This window comes from Geotrypetes seraphini, chromosome 2, assembly GCF_902459505.1.
Source record: "Geotrypetes seraphini chromosome 2, aGeoSer1.1, whole genome shotgun sequence".
NCBI lineage: Eukaryota > Metazoa > Chordata > Amphibia > Gymnophiona > Dermophiidae > Geotrypetes > Geotrypetes seraphini.
This window is the reverse complement of record NC_047085.1, coordinates 64,737,375-64,762,584: the sequence shown is the minus strand read 5'-3', so window position 1 is coordinate 64,762,584 and position 25,210 is coordinate 64,737,375. Positions and strand designations below refer to the sequence as shown.

The 25,210-nt window shown below is 40.6% G+C and overlaps 1 protein-coding gene across 8 annotated transcripts in view; it reads right to left on the bottom strand.

Annotated features, from left to right (window-relative positions):
• Positions 1 to 25,210, bottom strand: part of UBR5 (ubiquitin protein ligase E3 component n-recognin 5) — a 1,080,924-nt gene that overhangs the window by 302,558 nt on the left and 753,156 nt on the right. For all 8 annotated transcript variants that reach the window (XM_033933084.1, XM_033933089.1, XM_033933086.1 and 5 more), the window contains 3 exons: positions 23,354 to 23,427; positions 998 to 1,170; positions 783 to 896 (listed from right to left, as the gene is read on the bottom strand). In XM_033933084.1, coding sequence (XP_033788975.1) covers positions 783 to 896; positions 998 to 1,170; positions 23,354 to 23,427 — 361 coding nt within the window. The remainder of the gene's footprint in view (positions 1 to 782; positions 897 to 997; positions 1,171 to 23,353; positions 23,428 to 25,210) is intronic.

Below are 25,210 nucleotides of genomic sequence, written 5' to 3'. Positions count from 1 at the left end.
CCCCTGCAGATAGCTGCCTGTACCAGCCAGGGCTGCAACATCAAAAATTTGCTTCAATAGCACCTTCATCCTATGATCTTGCAGGTCTCTCAAGGCCACACTACCATCATGGTCTAGGATAGGATAGACATGCACTATCATTCGAGACACCCTGAAAGGAAAGGGGCATCCGGTGAATTCCATTCTGTTTCAAATGGTAGACCACATGGCTCTCTAAGCTGTCTGCAACAAAGCAAAGGAGTACAGCCGAAGTACATTCAATAGGGATCTCCAAAGGGGATGTGGAGAATAGATCTGGCCACTCAGATGTGGCACCCTTGGGGCAGAAGAGGTCCCCATGGATGTCAGGCCCAGTGAAGTTAACAGACGTACACAGGCAGCTCTGAGACAGAGCTTACACTCATTTTTTTTAAAATCTAAAACCTGAAACATTAAACAAATTACAGACCCTCATTACTTCAGCTTCAAACTGGGACTGCACAGGCTTACCCCATCTGTCATTTGCTGAAGACTGCAAACTATTGATTCTCTGGGGACCGCCTAACATAGTTAAAGGTGTTCTAAGAAATCTGTGGTTCTCAGTCTCCATCTACTAGTCGGAGTGCATAATCCATAAGTGCCAGTCTGGAGGGATGCTATGGAAGTGGAAATTCTAATTCACATTAGTAAAAGTATTAAATCATATTGAGATCCTTTACTTATAAACTGTGCCATATAAACTTAAATAATTATATTTGCTGAACATAAAAACAAAATGGCACAGGTGGCCTTGGAAACATTACCTCAAGACAATTTCTATCCACAGTGACCTCTACTAAGCACTTCCCAGTATTGGCAGATGATGAATAAAGTCCTTGACTGGGGCGACCAAACAAGTCTTCTTTTCTAGCATTTGGCTGAAAAATAAAAACATAATTTAACTTAAAAATCTGTAACATTTGGAAAGAGAAACAGTACAGCCCCGCATATTAACTCCTTTATGAATTCCTTGTAGTACCTGCAACAGATGTGGCTGGTCTGCTAGTGGGATAGCTTCTGCTAAAGGAACTTCAAATGGGTTTGGTGGAATACAACCAAGGAATGTCATAGAATCTGACCGACGGAAAAAGGGATGATTCTGTCCAGTCTCTGCAGGAAGAGTTTCATCATCCTTGTCATTTAGTGTAGAGTCTAAGGATCAGAAAGAAAAATAGTACGGCTAAGCTTTGTCAATGCATCACTAAACTGTAATAAATGAAATGCACACAAGTTATTCATCAATTTACAAAAAGGAAAAACATGCTGACATACTACAGTCTACTGAGCCAAGATTCTATCTCCAACAGGGGCCACTCAGAAGATTCTAGAAAGTAAATCCATGACCTCTTAGCTCATTTCAAGGGATATGAGATGGCTTTCCCAAATCAATTTGGCTACATTTTTTTCTGATTTTTTTTCTCCAGAACTTGTCCTAAAATCTGTTGAATTCTGCTTTGGTAGGTGCCTTGACCATATCCTCCAGCAACAGATTCTACAGTTTAATTAGGTGCTGTTTGGAAAAAAAATACAAAAAGAAACCATTTTCTCCAGTTTGTTTTCAATCTACTGGCTTTTAGTTTCAAGGATTCTCTTCTTCGAAGATATCTCATTATATTTACCTTTTGCTTTTAATAAAGCCTGTAAGTACTATGCTCCTATTTATCAACTAATTTAGTTTCCAAATTCAAGTGATGTGTTTATTTTTTATGATGTAATATTGTGTACTTGTTGTAAGATGATAAAATGAATAAAGAATATGAAAAAAAAAGGATTCTCTTCTTGTTTTATCGTTTGAAGGACTGAGAGAATATTCCATATGGAGAAATTAGGATTTTACCTTTTAATTTCCTCTCTTTTAGTCCCTCCAGACCGGCACAGAACGGATAGGTTTACGCTCCTCTGCCAGCAGGTGGAGACTGAGACATAATAACTTTTGGAAATAGTACAACTGGGCTGTGCAGTCCCATCTACAATCAGTCTGAAGAATAGCCAAGCAGAAACAAACTAGGCTGAAAAACACGCAAACATACCAACTCCACGCTCACATGGAGAATACAAAGTAAGTGTCTGGATTGGACCAGGAAAACATTGTTGGATATTGATCAGAACAAGAACCTTCCCAATATGCCTCCACAGTTCGCCAGCTAAACCAGATCAACCAAATGCAGCTGCTCTTAGTATACTCCCCAACAACCAAGACAAAAACAATATTCTTCGAGAAAAAACACCAAATAACACAACAGGGTGGGGTCTGTGCTGGTCTGGAGGGTCAAAAAGAAAAAAGAAAATTACTAGGTAAGAACCTAATTTCTCCTTCTTTAGTGTCCCTCCAGACCAGTACAGAATGGATGTACCAAAGCAGTACCCATCAAGGTTGGGGCCACCGAAGGGCCGCCACAAGAACACGCTCCCCGAATACCGCATCCCAACGCGCCAGAACGTTCACATGGTAGTGACGAACAAAGAAATGGTAGATGGTAAACTTTTAGCTAAGACATTGGCTTTACGCTTGGCTAAAGCTCTCCCTTTCATTATAGGTATGCATCAAACAGGATTCGTTGCTCAAATACATTCTTCTAATAATAGTAGATTGGCGTTCCATATGCTGTACTTAACAAAATCCATGAAAGATCCGGCTTTCTCTATGTCCTTGGATGCAGAGAAGGCCTTTGATTGAGTAGAATGGACCTTCATGTATCAAGCAATGGAATGGTTTGTTATAGGTTCAGGATTTATACAAATAATATAAACATTGTATAGCTCCCCTGCTGCTAGGTTATATATTAATAATAATTTTTCAGAACGCTTTAATTTGCAGAGGGGGGTTAGGCAAGGTTGTCCCTTATCTCCTTTGCTTTTTGATATTGTTTTGGAACCCTTGTTATTAGCTATCCAACAGGTAAAGGAGATACAAGGTATTCTGCGTTCAGATCGAGAATATAAAGTATCTGCGTTTGCGGATGATATCTTGCTTTATTTGAGAAATCCAGAAACAACCATTCCATGTTTGCTTGAATTGATTGCGAAATTTGGAAAGTTTTCAGGTTATAAGATAAATTGGAATAAATCAGAAGTTCTTCCACTTAATGTACATTGTACAAAGGGTTTATTTGATGCATTTTCATTTGTGTGGAAGGAAGATGGTCTAAAATATTTAGGAATTTGGATCAAAAATACAGTGGACGATACAATGAAAATAAATGAAAAACGTTTATTACAGAAGGTGACAGAAATGTATGAGCAATGGAATCCTTTGCATTTATCTTGGTGAGGGAGAGAACAAACTGTTAAAATGATGATTTTACCTGTGGTTTGTTACCAAATGGGAATGTTACCAGTTTTCTTCCAGGGGTCTTTCTATAAAAAGTTGAATAGTATTCTAACAAAATTTATTTGGCTGGGTAAAATTTCTAGAATTGCTTTAGTGTCTTTACAAAAGCCAATTATGGAGGGTGGGGTAAATTTTCCTAATTTCTATAGGTATCATCAGGCTTATATATTGCGTCAAGGTATGTACTGGGTCCTCCCAGAGCCCATTGATAATATCCCAGACTGGTTCTGGTTAGAATGGAGACTCATGTTTCCTTTGCGACTTGGTCATGTTCTTAGTATCAAAATGCCAAGGTTATATAAAGATCATAGAATATTTGTTGATACATGGAAAACCTTAAGATATGTAAATAATCTAACTCCTATTTCGATAAACAAATCAACAACTCAAACGATTTGGCTAAACCCCAAGATCAAAATTGGTGGTTTTAAAATCATCTGGAAGCATTGGATGATGGCAGGAATACGTACATTGGAAGATTTAATATCTAATGGTAAGATGCTTGAGTTTTCACAATTGCAACATAAATTTGGTCTCAACAAATCACAAAGTTATAGATGGTTACAACTGAAGCAGGCCATTCAGGCGGGGTTCCCTGAATGGAAAACTCTTAATAATCAATATAGTATGGAATTCTTATGCTTTCAGGTGGCTTTCATAGGTCACCAAGCCGTACAGTTGTATAAATTAATATCTGGATTTGTGAATAAAAAAACAAAAACTGGCCTTCGGGATATTTGGAGTATTGAGATTAAGCATCAAATTAATGCATCTCAATGGCCACGACTTTGGTTTTGGAGGATGAGATGTACAGTATCTGCATCTATGAGACAAACATGGTTCTTTCTTTTGCATAGAGCTTTTTGGACCCCTGTTCGTTTACAAAAATTAGATAGCTCTAAGTCTAATAGATGTTGGCACTGTCATCTTGAGGCTGGGACATTAGATCACCTTTTATGTCCATTTATATTATTATTTTGGAAATCAATTTGGCTTCAAATAAATAGGATGTTAGATAATCCGGTGGCCTTGACATATGATACTATTTTATTTGACATGGCAATGAGAGCAAAGAGTCAAATTTCGTCAAATAATAACAAACTTTTATTTATATTGACTGGAGTAGCCATTCAACAGATTACATATAATTGGAAAAATTATGACAGATTAAATTACAACTTTTGGTGGAATTCTGTATGTCATATATATAAAATGGAGCGTACAGTAGCAACACAGAGAGGATATTTTGATAAGTTTCAGAAAATATGGGATTAATAGATTTTTGCAATGAGTAATAGCATTTTCCTAAAGTAAGATATTCGACATGAGGGGTTATGGGTGGGTAATATTTATTAATACTATAATGTATATGAATGTGTTAATAATTTTGATATATTGTAGATGGAATTTCTGTAGAGGAAGGGATTGGATGGGAGGTTTTTTTTATCCTAATATTAATTCTTTAGATATTAGATGTAGTATATAATATTCAAGATATTATAAAACATAGGTATTGACTGAAATGTTATATTTAAAGTGTTACATGAAAGTTAATCAAGTGTATATATACAAATTCGTATGATTTCATCTGATACACTTGTTGTAATATGTAAAAATGACTAAAGAATTAAAAAAAAAAAAAAAAAAAAAAAGAAATGGAGAGAAGACCAAACTGCCGCTTTATAGATATCCACTGGAGGCACAAGCAAACTCTGACCCCTGAGTAGAATGAGCTCTGATAAAATCCGGAACAGATTTCTTCTCAAGAAGGTACACTGAAGCAATAGCCTCCTTGATTCAGCACACAATCTTAGCCTTGGAAGCACTGTTCTCCTTAAGAGGACCCGCTAAAAGGACAAAAAGATGATCCAACTGATGGAACTCCTGGGTCCGCTGAACAAAGGACTCTATGGACATCCAATTCGTGCAACTGCATCTGCTCCAAAGAGCCCTTCCAGCTACCCAAGACCGAAAGGACAACGGACTAGTTAACATGGAAATAATAATAATAATTTATTTCTTATATACCGCTATACCGTGAAGTTCGAAGCGGTTTACAATAAAGACACATTTGACAGTACATGGGATAGAAATGGGCAAAACCACATTCGGCAGAAAGGAGGGGACCAGCCACAGCACGACCTGCTCTCTAGAAATCTCCAGGAACGGAGACCTACAAAAAAAGGCCTGCAGTTCGGAAATGCGTCTCGTGGACATAATGGCCACCGGGAACATTGCCTTAAGAGTAAGGTCCTTCAACATGCAGGAGTCAATTGGCTCGAAAGGAGGACGAACAAGCATGGAGAGAACCAGTTTGAAAGTCCAGATATATCAGAGGAGAAACAGTATTAGATAAGTTTAAAAGTTCTTTGAAAGCTTTTTTTAAAGATGCTTTCGAAAATTAATTTTTTTTCCAACCAATAACATTTCTGCAGACTTCTTGCTTTTAAGCATTCTGTTCCTGCCCTCCATCCCCTTCCCATTATGTGATCCTTCATTATTGCCTTTTTCTAAAATTTTGTAGTTCCACCCTCTCTCCTCCTGTTGTCAGTAAGTCAGTCTCTAATTTGTTAATGAACATTTAACTAAATGTTTTTGTCACCACAATTTTATATTTGTAATTCACTTTTAAATTATGTTATAAGCGTTTGCATCAAATTTAATAAACATGAAACATCCCAGGCTGGAACCGAAGGACAAACTGGCAGCCAGAGCAATTTTGCCGCTCTCAAGAAACAAATCATATCCAGAGAAGAGGCCAAATGCCGGCCATGCAACAAGCCTCAAAAAGAAGACAAAGCCGCAATCTGCACCCTAAGGGAGGACCAGGTACTGCCATGCTCCAAGCCATCCTGAAAAGACTCCAATATGTGAGGAAAAGACGTGCAAAGGGGAATCATGCCCCATGCAGAACATCAGTCCTCAAAAAGACACCAAATGCACACATAAGCCCAAGAGATGGAAAGTCTCTGAGAGCCCAAGAGGATGGAGATCACCTTATCTAAATAACCTTTCTTACTTAGGCGTTCCCTGTCAAGAGCCAAGCTGTAAGACAAAAGGGACCCAGATCAAACATGGAGATGGGACCATGAGTCAGATGGTCTGGTGAGAGGTACAGAGGATCTGCTATGAGAAGATGAACCGGATCTGTGCACCACAGGCGCCTGGGCCAATCTGGAGCCATCAATCAAGCGACCTGCATGCCGAGCAATGAGAAAAAGCACTTTGCCCACCATAGGCCGCGGAGGAAATATCTACAGCAGGCCAACTACTGGCCAATGCTGCACGAGAGCATCCAGCCCCTCGGCCTGGTAATCACTGAACTGGCTGAAGAACCTCGGCACTTTGGCGTTGACACTCGTGGCTATGAGATCCATGACCAGCCGGCCCCAGGCCTGAACAATCAACTCAAAGGCTTCCAACCCAAGACACCACTCTCCAGGATTCAGCATCTGACAACTGAGGAAGTCCCCCTGGACATTGTCCACTCCCGCTATGTGGGAAGCTGAGATGTCCAAAAGATGAGCCTCTGCCCATCCCATGAGAAGAGTTGCCTCCTGCGCCACCAGATGACTCTTGGCCCCCCTGATGATTGACAAGAGCCACCACCGTGGTATTGTCTGAAAGAACCAGAACTGACTAGCCCTCCAGCAATAATTGGAAAGCCAGCAATGCCATTTGAATGGCTATGGTCTCCAGAATATCTAACAGAAAGCCTCCACCGGCGTCCAGCTTCCCTGCATTTAATGACTGAGACATTGAGCTCTCCAACCGAGGAGACTGGTGACCATTAGAACCACTGTCACCTGGGGCTGATCCAGATTCACTCCTTGAACTAGATTGGAAGACCGTAGCCACCAGTGCAGGCTACGACGAACCAACCCTCGAAGAGGGATAGAAGTGTCCAGATTGTCAATCCGCGGCGACCACTGCCGAAGAAGCACATGTGAGCCCGAGCCCATCTGACTACTTCCAGGGAGGCCACCATCGACCCCAGGACCTGTAGAAAATTCTGCGCCCGAGAGCAGCGACAATCAATGAGGGAGTGAATCTGCGACTGCAATTTCAACATATGGGCCTCGGGAAGGAAGAATCTCCCCAAGCCGGTGTCAAAGAGAACTCCAAGATACTCCAAGCGCTGAGACGGAGTCAACTGGCTCTTGGACAGGTTGACCACCCAACCCAGTGACTGCAGAAACTCCACTACTTGAGTCATGAACTGGGAGCTCTGCTGAAAAGACTTTGCTCAAATCAACCAGTTGTCCAGATAGGGATGAACCCTCTTTACTCAAGGCAGCTACCACCACCACCGTAATTCTTGGTGAAGGACTGTGGAGCACTGGCCAATTAAAAAGGAAGCGCACAAAACTAATAGTGCTTTCCCAAAATCGCAAAGCAAAGGAAGCGCTGATGGGATGCCTTAAAGGGAACATGCAGGTAGACTGCAGTCAGGTCTACTGAAGTCAGAAATTCCCCAGGCTGGACCGCCAGAATTATTGATTTCAGGATTTCCATATGAAAGCACGGAACTCAATGCCCACACAGACTTCTAATAAATAAACTGAGTGCCCTCGGGATGGGTCCCAAAGTGACGGGCTGGGTCAGGAACTGGTTGAGTGGAAGGCGACAAAAGGGTAGTGATCAATAGAGATTGCTCTGAGAAAAGGGATGTTACCAGTAGTGTACATCAAGGTTCTATTCTTGGGCCTGTTCTTTTTAACATTTTTATAAACGATATTGCTGAAGGGCTGTCAGGTAAGATTTGCTTCTCTGCCCTCTGTCGACTTCCACTCAACCAGTTCCTGCCCAGCCCGTCATTTTGGGACCTATCTTGAAGGCACTCAGTTTATTAGACATCTGTGTGGGCACTCTGTGTTCCGTGTTTTATATGGAAACCCTGAAATCAGTAATAACATGGCTCAAAACAGACAAAGAGGAAGATAAAAGTAAATGGAAACAAAAAATGAAAAAATACAAAACCCGGATAAAAGAGAAACGTTCTAAACACTACGCACAAAAAATAGGAACTTCTAAAATAAATAGCAGAGAACTGTTCAAACTGGTAAACAGGCTAACAGACACAACACAGATTCTGAAAAAGAATAACGAACGCATACCATCGGTCGACACCCTTGCCAGCTACTTCAATAAAAAATTCTTAGACTTAAGAGCAACAATACCTACACCCACACCTGATTTCGAATTCCAATTCAGGCCGCAGGAAAGGTTACCCAGAGTGGACATGCTCTGGGATCATTTTGAGCCCCCTAATTGGCATCAATTCCTCGCTTTATTTAACAAATACTCCAAATCAAACTGCTTGCTAGACGAATGCTCATCTAAGATCATGAAAGTTGCAGTATCCGAATTCAAAAAAGACTTATTTAACTGGAAAACTACCACTCTCATCAGTGGAACATGCCATGAGGAAATAGGACACATCCTGATCACACCCATCCCTAAAGACCAAAATAACTCAATCACACTAAAGTCCAATTACAGACCCAGAGCGAGTATCCCCCTATTCACCAAGCTATTGGAAGGATTGGTCAACCTGGAACTAGTATCACCTAGACAAATTTAACCTCTTAAACGAACACCAATCAGGTTTCAGAAAAGGTTTCAGCACAGAGACAGTCTTAGCATCAAACCTAAACCATCTATATGGACTCTTTAGTAGAGGTATGTTATGCCTCAGCATATTACTTGAACAAGACAAAAAATAGAACCCTAAATGGAGGAGGTACAACAACAAGCTAACAAATGAAAGAACCTCCCTCACCCCAAGAAGTCTACAAAGATTAGGGAAAAGAGATGAAGTCCAACTCCAAACTAAGCAAAGAATGAAAATAATTCTATAATTTAGTTTAAGAGTATTAACCGGACAAGCCCTCAGTCACACAGCAACCTCTGGAAACTCCAGGGAAAAGCTGTCGCGGATTTACACCCAGAAAGGTGTTAACTGCGAAACATCCCCGGGCTTGCTCCGGATAATATTTGTGGTGCTTAACTAGTGCAAAATGTGCAATGTGTGAAAAAACTCAAATGAAAAAAATACACATTATCAAAATAAAGAAGGAATTCATCTCTTACCCCTAAGCTGAGGGCCAAACTGGAAAGTTAGTGTCCAAATCCAACCAAGCTCAAAAATACACAGACTGTAAGAACTTAGCTTCTCCGTGTGTAATGGAAATGGTGATCCATAAGCAGTAAATGTGATAATGTGTGTTTTTTTCATTTGAGTTTTTTCACACATTGCACATTTTGCACTAGTTAAGCACCACAAATATTATTCGGAGCAAGCCCGGGGATGTTTCGCAGTTAACACCTTTCTGGGTGTAAATCCGCGACAGCTTTTCCCTGGAGTTTCCAGAGGTTGCTGTGTGACTGAGGGCTTGTCCGGTTAATACTCTTAAACTAAATTATAGAATTATTTTCATTCTTTGCTTAGTTTGGAGTTGGACTTCATCTCTTTTCCCTAATCTTTGTAGACTTCTTGGGGTGAGGGAGGTTCTTTCATTTGTCAGCATATTACTGACATGTTCAGAACATATTACTGATATGAATCCTCAAGTCTGCTTACCTGACATCCTGACCTCCAAAGAACAGTAAGACCAAATGGTCTCTGCAATAACCTTGCTTATTTGAGATCCTGACTTCCTTTGTCTAAGTGTCAACTGGATAGCATCAAAGAGACAATAAACTGCAACACCTCCTTGCGTATTTGAGATTCTGACCTCTTTGATCTTCACAGAACAGTAAGACCAGATGGTCTCTGCAATAACCTTGCTTATTTGAGATCCTGACTTCCTTTGTCTAAGTGTCAACTGGATAGCATCAAAGAGACAATAAAACTGCAACACCTTCTTGCGTATTTGAGATCCTGACCTCTTTGATCTCCACAGAACAGTAAGACCAGATGGTCTCTGCAATAACCTTGCTTATTTAACAGCTTGACTTCCTTTGCATGCGTAATAACATCAGTAAAGACAAATGGGAAACCGGGCTCTGCCACACCTCCTGGGTTACATCAAAAGGAAAAGGGGAACCAAACAAGTATCTGCTATCTTGACTTCTTTTGACCAGGGTGTTGTCAAAACAGATAACAAAAGACCAGAACCGGCTGTCTTACTAAGAGGGCAGCAGTTTTTCCCTATAAAAGAGACTAACTCAGCCCATAGAAAATGAATCCAGTTTCGTTGCAACAAAGGGACAGCCCGGTTCGGTTTTCCTCTCCTATCAATCGCTGTGGATTCCAGATTGTGAGGGATAGTGATGTCCGGAAATACGGTGATGTTATTCTATTTTTATATTTATCTATGCATGTAATAAAGTGTTATTGTTTAGGCTTTATATAGTCTGTGTGCTTTTTTGAGTATCACTGATCATCCCATTGGGCAGAAATAAGTGGCGGAACAAGGTACCAGTGCTCTAATCTTACAACTAGATTTTAGCAGTGCATTTGACCTAGTGGATCATGAAATAATGCTACATTGCTTAGACGCAATGGAGCTCACAGGAAGAGTTTGGAACTGGTTTCAGGGTTTTTTAACCAAAAGATCATATCAAGTGATCTGCGATGGGAACTACTCCAACTCTTGGAAAAACCCTTCGGGAGTACCACAAGGCTCCCCACTATCACCCACCTTATTTAACATCTACATTTCTTCTCTAGGACACCTATTACAAAAGCTAAACCTAAAATACTACATATACGCTGATGATATCTCTATTTTAATTCCCCTGAATAACGCGACCAACGAAACTTTAAAACACATTTCCCATATCATGACTGAAATTGAACAATGGACTATCAACTTTAAATTGAAATTAAACACTGAAAATACAAAAATTTTCTTGGCTAGCCCAAAGGACAAAATCACTATAACATCAATACACCTAAACAGTCATGATCACCCAATATCAAAAACTATAAAAATATTAGGAGTCATTTTAGACACTCACTTGACAATGACCGAACACACTAACACGGTGGCAAAAAAGTGCTTCTTTGCACTATGGGAATTAAAAACCATCAAAAAATATTTCGACCCTCTATCTTTCAAACTACTGGTACAATCATTGATTCTATCCATTCTGGACTACTGCAACATCTTTTACATGGGTGTACCTAAAAAAACTGTGAAAAAATTAAGAATAGTGCAAAACACAGCCATACGCTTAATATTCGGATTGAAAAAAGCGAACACATTAGTCCTTACTACAAACTGCTACACTGGTTACCAATGGAGGCATGAATAATATTCAAATTCTCATGCTTTTGCTTTAAATTGGTGTGGGGAATGGCCCCTACCTATCTCCTACCACATTTCGAGCTGCACATCCCCACGAGGACAACTAGAAATCGCTATATTTTTACCTATCCGAAGATCACTGATTGCAAATACAGGTCCTTTCTGGATAGAATCTTTAAGTTTCAAGCTAGATAGATTTATCTCCTAGATAGATTTATCTCCTAATCAGATACCACTTCTAAAACTTATTAACAATATGCCGATACCTTGTATTCTCACTAATTGTACTCTGTTTCCACTGACTGTTCAGTGACATCTTCGCCAACTGTATTCTGGAATTCGCTAATTGTTCAGCCCGCCTCACTGTAACATGTTGATATTATGTTATCACTAATTGTACTCTGTAATCACTGACTGTTCAGTGACATCTTCCCTATTTCTACTCTGTAATTCGCTGATTGTCCAGCTCTCTTCACTGTAAACCGCCTAGAAGTCGCAAGATTGTAGCGGTATACAAAAAATAAAGTTATTATTATTATTAATTCTGGCGGTCCAACCTGGGGAATTTCTGACTTCTCTAGACCTGACATAGGTCTACCTGCATGTTCCCATTTGGGCCTCCCATCAGTGCTTCCTTCAATTTGCAATTTTGGGAAACCACTATGAGTTTTGTGCATTTCGTTTTGAATTGGCCACTGCTCTGCAGACCTTCATCAAAATTAAGGTGGTGGTGGCCATGGCCTTGCGTAAAGAGGGCATTTTGGTTCATCCAGACTGGTTGATTTGAGTAGTGGAGTTTCTGCAGTTGCTGGATTGGGTGGTCAACCTGTCCAAGAGCTGGTTCACTCCGTTTCAGCACTTGGAGTATCTCGGAGTTCTCTTTCATACCGGCTTAGGGAGAATCTTCCTTCCCTAGGCTCGGGTGTTGAAATTGAAATCACAGATTCGCTCCCTCATGGATTGTCATTCCTCTCGGGCGCAGGATTTTCTACAGGTCCTGATGTCAATGGCGGCCTACCTGGAAGAAGTCAGGTGGGCTCAGGCTCACATGTGCCCTCTTTAGTATGTGCTTCTTTGGCGGTAGTCGCCGCAGATTCACAATCTAGACTCTCCTGTCCTTCTTCGGGGGTTGGTTTGTCACAGCCTGTGCTGGTGGCTACAATCTTCCAATCTAGTCCAAGGAGTACCTGAAGATTGGAGGGTGGCTAATGTTACACCAGTTTTTAAAAAGGGTTCCATAGGAGATCCGGAGAATTACAGACCGGTAAGCCTGACCTCAGTGAAGGGCAAAACAATGGAAACAATTATAAAATATAAAATTGTGGAACATGTAGACAAACATGATTTAATGAGACAGTCAACTTGGGTTCAGCTGAGGATGGTCTTGCCTCATCAATATGACGTCTTTGAAGATGTGAATAAACATGTGGATAAAGGCGAGCTAATTGATGTAGTGTATCTAGATTTCTAGAAAGCTTTTAATAAAGTTCATCATGAGATGCTCCTGAGAAAATTAAAGAGTCATGAGATAGGAAGCAATGTTCAACTGTGAATTAAAAATTGGTTAATCGAACAGAAAACAAAGGGTAGGGTTATATGGCCATTTTTCTCAACAGAGGAGGGTAAATAGTGGTTTATCACAGTGATCTGTACTGGGACCATTGCTATTTAACTTATTTATAAATGATCTGGAAATTGGAACTACAAGTGAGATGACTAAAATTGCAGATGACACTAAACTGGTCAAAGTTGTTAAAACGCATGTGGACTGTGAAAAACTACAGGAAGACCTTAGGAAATTGGAAGATTGGTCATCCAAATGGCAGATGAAATTTAATGTGGACAAATGCAAAGTGATCACATTGGGAAGAATACTCCATATCATAGTTACCGGATGCTAGGGTCCACCTTGGGGATAAGCGCTCAAGGAAAAGATATGGGTGAAATCATAGACAATACACTGAAACCTTCTGCCCAATATATGCCAAAAAAGCAAACAAGATCCTAGGAATTATTAGAAAAAGGATGGTAAACAAGACTAAGAATGTTATAATGCCTCTGTCTCGCTCCATGGTGCAACCTCACCTTGAGTACTGCATTCAGTTCTGGTCTCCTTATCTCAAAAAAGATATAGCAGCACTAGAAAAGGTTCAAAGAGCGACCAAGATGATAAAGGGGATGGAACTCCTCTCGTATGAGGAAAGACTAAGGGGTCAAGAGATAAGTTCATCACCCTCACTTACAATAAATTGCACTACCCTATTTCCCCGCATATAGGCCGCCCCTCTGCATAGGTGGTCTATGTTTAAAAACCGGAAGAAAAGCCGCCTCATGATATTAGCCACGGCTTATCTTGCAGTACCTCCCCTGCCTTTTACATTAATCCCCCCCCTCCCCAGCCCTGGTACCTTTTTTAAGAAGCCTTTTCACTGGTGTGCGGCTCCGGTCTCCAGTGGTGCATGGCAGCCGTGATCTCTTCGGCATCCAGCCTGCCCCCGCACTGCCCACTGAATGGCTGACGTCAGCTCTCACAGGACTCACAAGAACTGACCTCAGCCACTCAGCAAGGAGTGTGGGGGCAGGCCGGATGCCAAAGAGATAGTGGCTGCCCTGCACTAATGGAGACTAGAGCCGTGCACCAGCGAGGGGGCTTCCTAAAAAGGTACCTGGGTGGGGGGATGATTTTAAAGTTTTATATAGGCTGCCCCATATAACTAGGCTGCGCCCCATACACGGGTTTGTAAAAACCATGTATAGGCCACGGCCTATATATAGGGAAATACGGTATGTCCCTGTGAACAAGCAATACATCCTTAAACTTCATCTGCACCCCCAGAAGACTTGTTTTTTTAAAATGTTGGTGACTAAATAATAATAATAATAATAACTTTATTCTTATATACCGCCAACAATCTTGCGACTTCTAGGTGGTTCACAACGAAGAGAAACTGTACAGACAGCGACTTACAGAGTATAGCTGAGAACATCTGATAGTAACAACAGTGATAATAATAGCAACAGTTTATATACTGCAGGACCGTGAAGTTCCGTGCGATTTACAATGAATTAGAGAAATTCCATAAATTGAATGGAGCAATCATAGTTAGAGATCAGAGGTTAACAGTTTACAAGATCAGATCTGGGTGGGATTACGAAGGGGGCTATTGTCCTGAATCGTTACCTAGGTATTTCGAGAACAGGAATGTTTTTAGGTGTTTTCTAAATTCACCATAGTTGTTTGTGTGTGTAATTAGTTTTTCTAAGTCTTTGCCCCATAAGGCTGCTTGATACGATAGAAGTTGTTGATGGTATCTCTTATATTTGCATCCTCTAGCCGGTGGGGAAACGAATTTCAGGTGTGTTCTTCTCTCATGTCTGTTGGTTGAGAATGAGAAGAGGTCTGTTATGTATTTAGGGGCTAGGCCAGATTAATACCTTGAAGCAGAGACATCCCAGCTTGAACTTCGTACGTGCTTCCATTGGCAGCCAGTGCAGGAGTCGGTAGGTAGGGGTTATGTGATCGGACTTCTGCAGCCCGAAAATCAACCTGACTGCTGCATTTTGTATCAGTTGAAGTCTCTGCATTTGCTTCCGGGGGATGGCCAGATGGGTAATGTTGCAATAGTCAAGGTGGCTTAGTATTAGGGATTGTACTAGAATTCTGAATGCTGAGGCGTCGAAGTATGCTCTAATGGACCTAAGTTTCCAGAGAGTAAAAAACCCTTTTCTGACTAGGGAGTCCACATGGTCTTTCATAGTTAGACCTTGGTCCAGTAATACCCCCAGAACCTTCATTGTTGGTTGAATGGGGTAGTTAAGATTGTTAATGTGTATTGATTTTGTCGTGATATGTGGGTGTGGCGAGGCTATAAAGAATTTAGTTTTATCTGAATTGAGCTTCAGTCTGAATTCTGTGGTCCATTGTTCCATCAGGTTTAGCGCTTCTGTTGCTGTGGGGGTGATTTCAGAGGGAGACGTGATGAACGGGATAATGATTGTAAAGTCATCCGCATAACTGAATACTTTTATACCCCGCCGGGCCAGCTGCTTGCCTAGTGAAGATGTATAGACGTTGAAGAGTAGTGGGGATAGTGGGGACCCCTGTGGAACGCCTGATGGGTTTCTCCATGTTTTAGAGAGGTTGCAGTTGAAGCGTACTTGATATGTGCGGGTTGTGAGGAATCCTTGGAACCAGTCGAGTACCTCGCCTCCGATGCCGATTGCGTCTAAACATTGTAGCAATTTTTCGTGATCCACCAAGTCGAAGGCCGAGCTCATGTCGAATTGCATGATTAAGGCGTTATGGCCCTTGCTGAATAAGTTGCGTAAGTATTCAAGGGTAGCTGCAATCACCGTCTCAGTGCTAAACAGAGGTCTGAAGCCAGACTGGGTTTCATGTAGTAGCGAGAACTGATCAAGGTAGTCCATCAATTGGGTATGTACTAAGCCTTCCATTATTTTTACGAAAAGTGGAATGGATGCTACCGGTCTATAGTTAGTTACTGATGTTGGGGATTGTTTACGATTTTTTGGAATTGGGGTGATTATAATGTGATCGTTGTTCGTTAGGAATTTTCCGATTTTCAGCATATTGGTCATATGACTCCACAGTGTTATTTTAAAGTCTAATGGGGCTGCTTTCATAATGTTGGGGGGACAGGGATCTAGGATGCAGTTTGATTTAGTATATTTGTTATAGAGTTTTATGAAGTTATTCCATTCTGGATCCTGAAAGGAGTTCCAAAGCATATCCACTGGTATTTCATTATCATTTATGTTGGCTATTTGAAGTTCATGTTTGTTGTTTGTTGGGCACTTGTTCCTTAGGTTCACAATTTTTGAGTCAAAGTGTTGTGCTAGATCGTCTGCTGATGGAAGTTTTGTGTCGTGCATGGAATGATTGTGACGTGTGGTATCAAATAAATTTTTAACCAGGTTGAACAGTTCTTTAGTGTTGATTCCTAAAGACTATGGAGACCCCAACACATACAAAAATTATTACACAACACAAGATAGCTATGTACTTTCAGGATATTACGGGATCCCTGTCATGTATGGTACTGGAGTGGATGATGTATTTCATAGTCTCTTTAGGAAAACAATTTCATTTTTGAGAAGTAGTTTTGGGTTTATTAAACCACATATGAAAGGTGATCGCCAAATGTGGGATTTCTTAGAGAAAGGAAGAGATAATAGTTACTGCGGATGAGCAGACTGAATGAGCCATTTGACCTTTATCTGCCATCATGTTTCTATGATGTCGTGGGTCACGTCGCAACAGCTGCTCTAAATAAAATGAACCATTCTGCAGAGCAGGATGGGTCAGGAATGGTTGTGTTAAAAGAAAGAAGCCCAATCCTCAAGGACCTCCCAAACCTTTTAAAAGAAAGAAACTCAAAGGTGACAAGTCTCAGAAGCTAACCAATGAGTCTAAGAAGAGAAGGGCCCGTTCTAGGAAGCGTGATAGATTCTAAAAAAAGCATCATGACTTTTGTACACCACACCTTTGAAGAATGTGTTAAATTGGAACTACGACCTGTTTGCATTAGCCCCGACCCAAACCAGTATTGCAAAAAGCATTTATGTGGAAATTTCACCATTATCAACTGTCAAAAACAGCACCTTTGGACTTCTAATATAGCCGGTCATGGTGAAGACTACATTGATTTAAATAGCACTCGCTTGTACTTGACCGGTAAAATTGTGGAAGATGGTGGTTCAGACATTGATGCAACAACTAAAGTAGCACTGGTAAACTACCTTATTGCATCTATTTTTAGCCAATTGGTGTCACCCCTGGGAGACTAACTGATTAGCTAGAGCAACAACTGCTACCCCAACAGAGCCCTCATAGAGCTGCTCCTTAATTATAGCGAAGGAGCCTTCAAATCACAGTTTACAAGTAGTCTGTTTTATAAAGATATAGCTGGACATATATGAGGTGAAAAATATAGGAGCTTGCAACATTGGTTTTACCAAAAGGGCTTACTTTACAGTCACAAGGTGGAGCTGTTGGGACATTTACAGAGTGATTTATTTTTTCAAGAAAAGCTGTTGATCTACAGCGTGGATCTTCAAATTAAATTGACTCATAACAAAAACTCCTTCTGTTTAATGAGAGGCGATGCCGACCAAAATTATAAACTCCTTATCCTAAACGCAGCCCTCTTTGTAAAAAGAGTTAAAGTGACCCCTGGAGTGTGCTTGGGACATGCTGAAGTTCTACTAAATGCTAATGCCAAGTATGCAATAGACCACTGCTTATTCCTAGGATAAGCAGCATAAAATCTGTTTTAGTACTTGGGATCTAGCTAGGTATTTGGGAACTGGGTTGGCCACTGTTGGAAACAGAATATTGGGCTTGATAGACTTTCGGTCTGTCCCAGTATGGCAATTCTTACGTTCTTATGTAGTATGAACAGAATGACAATGAGGTCCCAGGAAATAGCAGTAGGTTTGAGAGGAGGCTTGGTATGGTAAAAATCTTTCATGAATCTGAAAACCAAGGGATGCACAGACAATGGTTTCTTGTCCAACGGGCAATGAAGTGCACAGATAGCACTGAGATGAACTCATAGTGAAGTAATTTTAAGCCCAGAATTGGAAAGTTTAAGGAAATAATCCAGAATGAATGGCAAAGAGAAAGGGAAGGAATTGGGACTTGTATACCGCCTTTTTGTAGTTATACAACCACACTCAAAGCGGTTTACATACAGGTACTTCAAACATTTTCCCTAACTGTCCTGGTGGGCTCACAATCTATCTAATGTACCTGGGGCAGTGGAGGATTAAGTGACTTGCCAAGAGTCACAGGGAGCAGCACAGGGTTTGAACCTACAATCTCAGAAGGCTAAGGCTGATCACTGCACCACAAAGGACAAGTGATTGGATCTAGTGAATGGAGATCACATCAGACAGAGAAGAGAGTCCATTAAAAAAAAATAATAATAATAATAACATCGTCGTATGGAAGGTTTCCTTGAAGATTCAATGATAGCTTCTACTGGTGAAGACAGAGTGAAAGTGTCTACTCAATGGAAGATAGATGCCATGCTGTGAGAGCTAACGAGTGTAGATTGGGATGAAAGAGAGAGCCCTTATTCTGTCTGAGTAACAATGGAAACAACTGAAGTGTGATGTATTCCCGAAAAGAAAGCTGTAGAAGAGGGAACCATGGTTGACATAGACAACGAGGCACAATGAAAATCATGATGTCTCGATCTTGGCGAAGTTTGAATACAGTTTTCCTGACTAGAGTTACTGGAAAAAATGCATAGAGGAACATCTCTCACAAGTCAAAAAGAAAGGTGTCTGACTTTAGAGTCTGGAGCGTTAGAGCAGAAGCTTCTGGTTGTGGGGAAAAGCAAAGAGATCTACGAGGGTCATTTCATATATAATGCACACTATTTTTTTAAAATTTACATGTTTTATTTTTTTTTTCAAGTATTTCTTTACAATCCTTCAATATAGTCTTCCTGCTTTGCAATGACCGAGTCCCAACGTCTGGGAAGCTTCATTATTCCATCCAAGACACTGTTTTGTTCAGTTGCCAAATGGCTCGGGTACTGGCAGAAGAAAGCTCTTCCAGAGATGCAAAACGATGTCCACGCATAGGTTGTTTCAACTTTGGAAAAAGGTCAAAGACTGGTGTAGTTTTTCAATGACATTCCCTATGTATGGGCGAGCGTTGTCATAAAGTATGAGTGGCCCTGCCAAGAACAACTGTGTTTTCCTGCGCATTTTTTGCAAAAAATCACGATAATACACTGCTGTGACATTTCTTCCACATGGAACTTCCGTTGCCTGTGATGATGATGCTTTCATGATCAGAAGCAAAAATAATTTGTTTGACTTTTGATTGAGCACATTGAAATTTTTTTGGTCGTGGGAAAAATGGAGCTCTCTGCTCGTCATTTAAAAACTATGCTAATACGGCTGGGAGGTGTTACCTCATGCTCCCTACAGTCCAGACATGAGTCCACCAGACTTCGACCTTTTTCCAAAGTTGAAACAACCTAGGCGTGGACATCGTTTTGCATCTCTAGAAGAGCTTTCTTCCGCCATTAGCCGAGCCATTTGGCAACTAAACAAAACGGTTTCTTGCATGGAATAATGAAGCTTCCCGGATGTTCGGACTCGGTCATTGCAAAGCAGGGAGACTATATTGAAGGATTGTAAAGAAATACTTGAGAAAAAAACCACAAACCCATGTACATTAAAAAATAGTGTGCATTATTTATGAAATGACCCTCGTATTTTGGGATCCCTCAATCTGATAAGATCTGTTGTAAGATTGATGTGTTTAGAGACTACTTGTGAGGTTGTAGGGGCCTGGCCAGTTTGTCTGTTAAGACGTTCTGCTTCCCTAAACGATAAACTGCTTTGAGCCGCATGTTGTGAGTAATTGCCCACTTCCATATTTCTATTGATTCCTGGCAGAGAGGGAGAGATACTGTACCTCCTTGTTTGTTCAAGCAAAACATAGTGACTTGATTGTCAGCTGTCTTGAAAGGTGAAGAGAGCATTGAAAATTGCTCAGAGATCAAGGAGATTAATATGGCTTTCTCTTGAGTATTGCAGACTCCCTGAGTGTGGAGGCCGTTGAATGGGCTTCCTAGCTCAGCATGGACATGTCTGTGGTGAGTAGCTTTTTGTGGGGAGGAGGTTGGATGAGCAGGCCTCTGGAGAAATTGGATGGAAGTATCCATCACTGGAGGGAATGATGAAGATTTGAGGTCACTTGTATTATTGCAACGAGAGATCTGATATTTTGCAACCACTTGGAGGAGAGTCTACTGGGGAACTCTTAAGTGTAGATGTGTGAACCATCAATGCCATGCAACCCCAGGAGTAACATTTGCTGTGCTATAATGCTGACAGGAAGAAGACTTTCTTACACAGGTGAATAAGACTGTCAACCCTCTGTTGAGGTAGAAAGGTTTGACTTTTGAATAGTGCCTGCACTGGTTGGAGGTGTGACTTCTGGCAGTTCATTGCAAATACCAGCAGTTCCAATAGATGAACTGTTGAATTAATGGCATGCTGAGTTTGCTATGAAGAGATCTTGATCAACCAGTCATCTAGATAAGGAAACACGTGAAACCCCCATGAGCAAAGGGCTGCAGCTCTCAGTGCTAACGCTAGGCCAAAGGGTAAAACTCTATATTGAAAATGATAAGAACCCACTTGAAAGCAGAGATATTTTCTGTGGGCAAGTAAAATTGGAATGTGAGTGTATTTTTCTTTGAGACCTAGAGATCAGAACCAAAGGTTCTTGTCCAATAGCAGAAGGGTTCCCAGCCACACCATGCAAAACTACTTCTTCATTAAGAGGAAGATTCTTAAAACTTACCATGCCCTCAACGATGGTCACTAAACCAGTTCTAGTTGGTTTAGCGTGCATGTATTTTAGTGACTGATTATTAAAACGGCTCACCGTTGTCTTTTCTGAGTTCCCTGGCAGACCGACTATGCCATGCAAATGTATTACAATGAAGTAATAAATACCAAACTGGTAGTAAAATGGGCTCAATATTCAAAGGAGCACTCTGGGCAATTCTCCATCATGTGATTCCCAAAGCGTGGTGCCGGCTTTTTGTGACCAAAAATCCCCGACTGGTCCAGGGGTGCTGGTACTGTGAAAAGTGCAAATGAGGAGTGTGTTTCTGGCTGTGGCTCATAATAAAATTTGAAATTAAAAAAAAAATTACAAGATTCACATGAATTATAGTAGTTTTGAGGGGAAAAAATCAAAAGCACGCTTCTTGAGCATGTGTATTATACGCCTGTCCTTATGTGCTTCTGGCTGTAGCTCATGAAAAAATTTGACATTAAAAAAAATTACAAGATTCACATGAATTATAATAGGTTTGTTGTTTTTTTTGGGGGGAAGGGAGGGATCCAAAGCATTCTTATTGATCACACGCTTGTTGAAAGCCGACACTTGCACCTCCTTTCCATTCCCCTTCGTCCAATATCACTGGTATACCTATATATGTGCCTACAGCGTTTCTTTTCCTGGTACATGTGCACAATTATGCCTCTTTTATTGGTGTATTCTGCGCATGTGCCGATCACTATTACCAATGACATAGCACATGTAAATTTAGCAACCCTTCACAAATCTCTGCAAACCTCATTTGCATGCATGTTTTTTTTTCAGAATGACTTGTATTTTGAAATCGTTACAATGGCTGCAACAGCGGCTTGTCAAATTTTGCCGTGAATATTAGAGAATCTGGCCCTAAGTATTTGTTGAGAGCACAGAGGTTTAGAATTGGGCACAGACCTCTGATTATCTATGGTATCAGGAACCCTAGGCCCATCTCTTGCAGAGGAACTTGTTCTACTGCATTGAGCTGGAGAAGGGCTGAGAGCTCCTGGTGAAAGGAAGTGTTCTGCAGGGAGTTGAAAAGAAACTCTCTTGGAGGGTGGTTAGGAGGTTTTCATAGTGGGAGGAGAGTATAACCCTGAGACACTCATTGGTCTGAAGTTATGAAAGTCCAATATTGGTGTAAGTATTGAAGCCTGTCCCCATTTGGAAGATCTAGAGGGAGAAACTAGAAAAACTGGGCCTCTTCTCCCTTGAAAAGAGAAGACTGAGAGAGGACATGATCGAAACATTCACAATATTGAAGGGAATTGACTTAGTAGAGAAAGAAAGATTGTTCATCCTCTCCAAGGTGAAGAGAACGAGAGGGTACTCGCTAAAGTTCGAAGGGAAAAGATTCCGTACAAACATAAGGAAGTTCTTCACTCAGAGTGGTAGAAACCTGGAACGCTCTTCCGGAGACTATTATAGGCGAAAGCACCTTTCAGGGATTCAAGACAAGGTTGGATAATTTCCTACTGGAACAGAACATATGCAAGTAAGGCTAGACTCAATTAGAGCACTGGTCTTTGACCTAAGGGCCGCTGGGTGAGCAGACTGCTGGGCACGATGGACCACTGGTCTGACCCAGCAGTGGCTAATCTTATGTTGGCAATGCTCTCTAGTAGGGAGTCAAAAGAATGACTGTTATTTGGATTGATTCTGAGACTTTTGTTGTCTAGGACGTCTCTGGTTCTCTGAATGTGCAGAAGGCGTCTGGTTGTAACGATGTCTGGAGTTATAGTAAAAAGAATGTCTAAAAGCATTGAAATACCTGCAAGATGAGTAAGGCTGAGATGCGATTGTTCCTTTGATAGAGCAGTTATACAGTCATCATGTGTTTTAATTTTGTTTGCAGCCTCTTTGATGCGGTTCCCATTAGTGAAACACTTCTACACTAAAGTCTCCAGATCAGAAACTCGGAGATAAGCCATTCTGCATATTGCTTTAAATATATGGACATGTAGAAGTTATAGTCCTGGAATACACGTTTGCTGAATCTATCCAGAGTACTGGCCTCTCTACCTGGTGGAGTGTTGGTGTATGAGTGAGAGCTGTTGACTCGCTGCAGAACAGACTCCACCACTAGGGACTGATGTTGTAGCTGAGGTTTATTAAAACTAGGACATGTCTGTATTCTATAGAGAAGAGAGGAGCTGGCGCCGGCTGATTGCCTACAGGATTCGCCTCTCGCCGCGAGTAGCACATCCTGTAGGCAGTCAGCCAGTGCCTCTCCTCCTCCCAAGCGTCTTGCGGCACACCCAAAATCTCAGGCGGTACACAGTTTGCGATGCACTGCTGTATGGAATGAAAACAAAGGCAAACATTAAGAGAGTGCTTTTTCTTGGTATTTGTGAAATGAAGTCTGTGCATACTAACTTTGGTTTGCGTCTTCATCATTTTCATGTTCTGAATCTTCATTGTCCAGACCAAGTTCCAAGAGATCCCGATTCCTTTAAAAGAATAATCAGTTATTTGCAGAACCAAATTTAATGCTATACAAGCAAAGGCAGTTTAGAATGACAACAAAATGTAAGGAAGGGATATTATTTATCTACAACTTAGTTGACAATGTATGTACTTTCAAGGTCAAGGGACCCTTAGCATTTCAAGAGAAAATCTGGAGTGGAGTAGAGCAGCTGAGAAACCAGGGTTCAAATTCTGAGGAACTCCTTGTTAACATTGGCAAGTCTCTTTATTTTCTACTGCCTCTGATACACTACTATTGTAAGAGATGGGGATATACATTACTGTACCTAAATGTAAATTGTCAGAAGCTATCCATGAAAATGTGTATACCAAATCTAGATATATTAAAAAAAAAAAAAATTCAGCATAAAAGTTTTTCAAAATTTTCAGAGCGTTCTCTCACTACCTTAGCTGGTACTTTCAATCAAGAGAAACTTTGGGATAAACCTAAATTCTATTACAGAAGACAGATAACATTACATCTTCTTCTACCTCAAAACGGCCAGTAACATATTTGAACATGATAGAGACGTTCAAATATGTTACTGGCCGTATTGAGGTAGAAGATGACATCTTTTTCCTTACAGGACCTACGGCAACAAGAGGGCATCCGTTAAAAATCAAGGGTGGGAGATTTCATGGTGACACTAGGAAGTATTTCTTTACCAAAAGGGTGGTTGATCGTTAGAATAATCTTCCACTTCAGATAATTGAGGCAAGCCACGTGCTCGATTTTAAGAAAAAATGGGATAAGCATGTGGGTTCACTTCAAGGAAGTGTTTAGGAGGGATGGTTCTTAGAGAGGGCAGACTTGTTGGGATGATAGCCCTTTTCTGCTGTCATATTCTATGTTTCTATTATAGAAGATGCACAAGAGAAAGTGTCATGAGAGAAATTTGAGGGGAAGACAACTTCACTAGTGAGTATTTTACCTTGTTGAGGAATTTCTGAAATTAACAGGTGCGACAAGGTGTCAAAGAAAATTGAATTTGTGAATGAATTAAAACAAGGTAGTTATTAAAAATTTGGGAACTCAGATGAGAGATCTATAGAGACAAAGTTTGAGGCATTGTAATTAAAAACTGAAAAGTTTAAATTGCTGATTCTATATTTCAGCTATGCTAAGGAAGTTCAAAAGTTTAGTTTGACTTGTGACTTTTACGATATAGGTAATAAATCTATATACTATTGTTTAATGCAGTCATGGAATTTAAAGATAAGGGTTCCAGAGGAAACTCTCTTTGTATATAGACACACACACAATTATGTGAATGCCTCTATTTCTTACAGATTAGCAAACACAAGCTAATTAAGAGGTTACACAGATGTTAGGAAGTGTCTGTGGAAGTGCCTGTTTTTTTGTTGTTGTTTTTTTAAATCTTTATTCATTTTATTTCTTTCAACAAGTGTACAATATTATTACAAATGATTCACATAACTCACTTGACATTCTTAAACAATGTTATTATACATATTTTAATTCCCCCCACCCACCTCCCATCCCTCCCCAAACATATACATACCTAGACACCTCTCTTCTATATTACAATTAATCTTACATTAACCTATCCCTCCCCCCACCCTTTCTTCCTCAAACTCTTTGTTCATTGTATTATATAAATTAAATGCACAATAAATATAACTCATCATATTACATATATCCCTTAAAATTCCATAGCAATATATTTCCAATATATTTACCCCCTTTCCTTTTCTGTTCATACATATATACCATGATGTAGGGTTTTTACTGACATGATGTATATC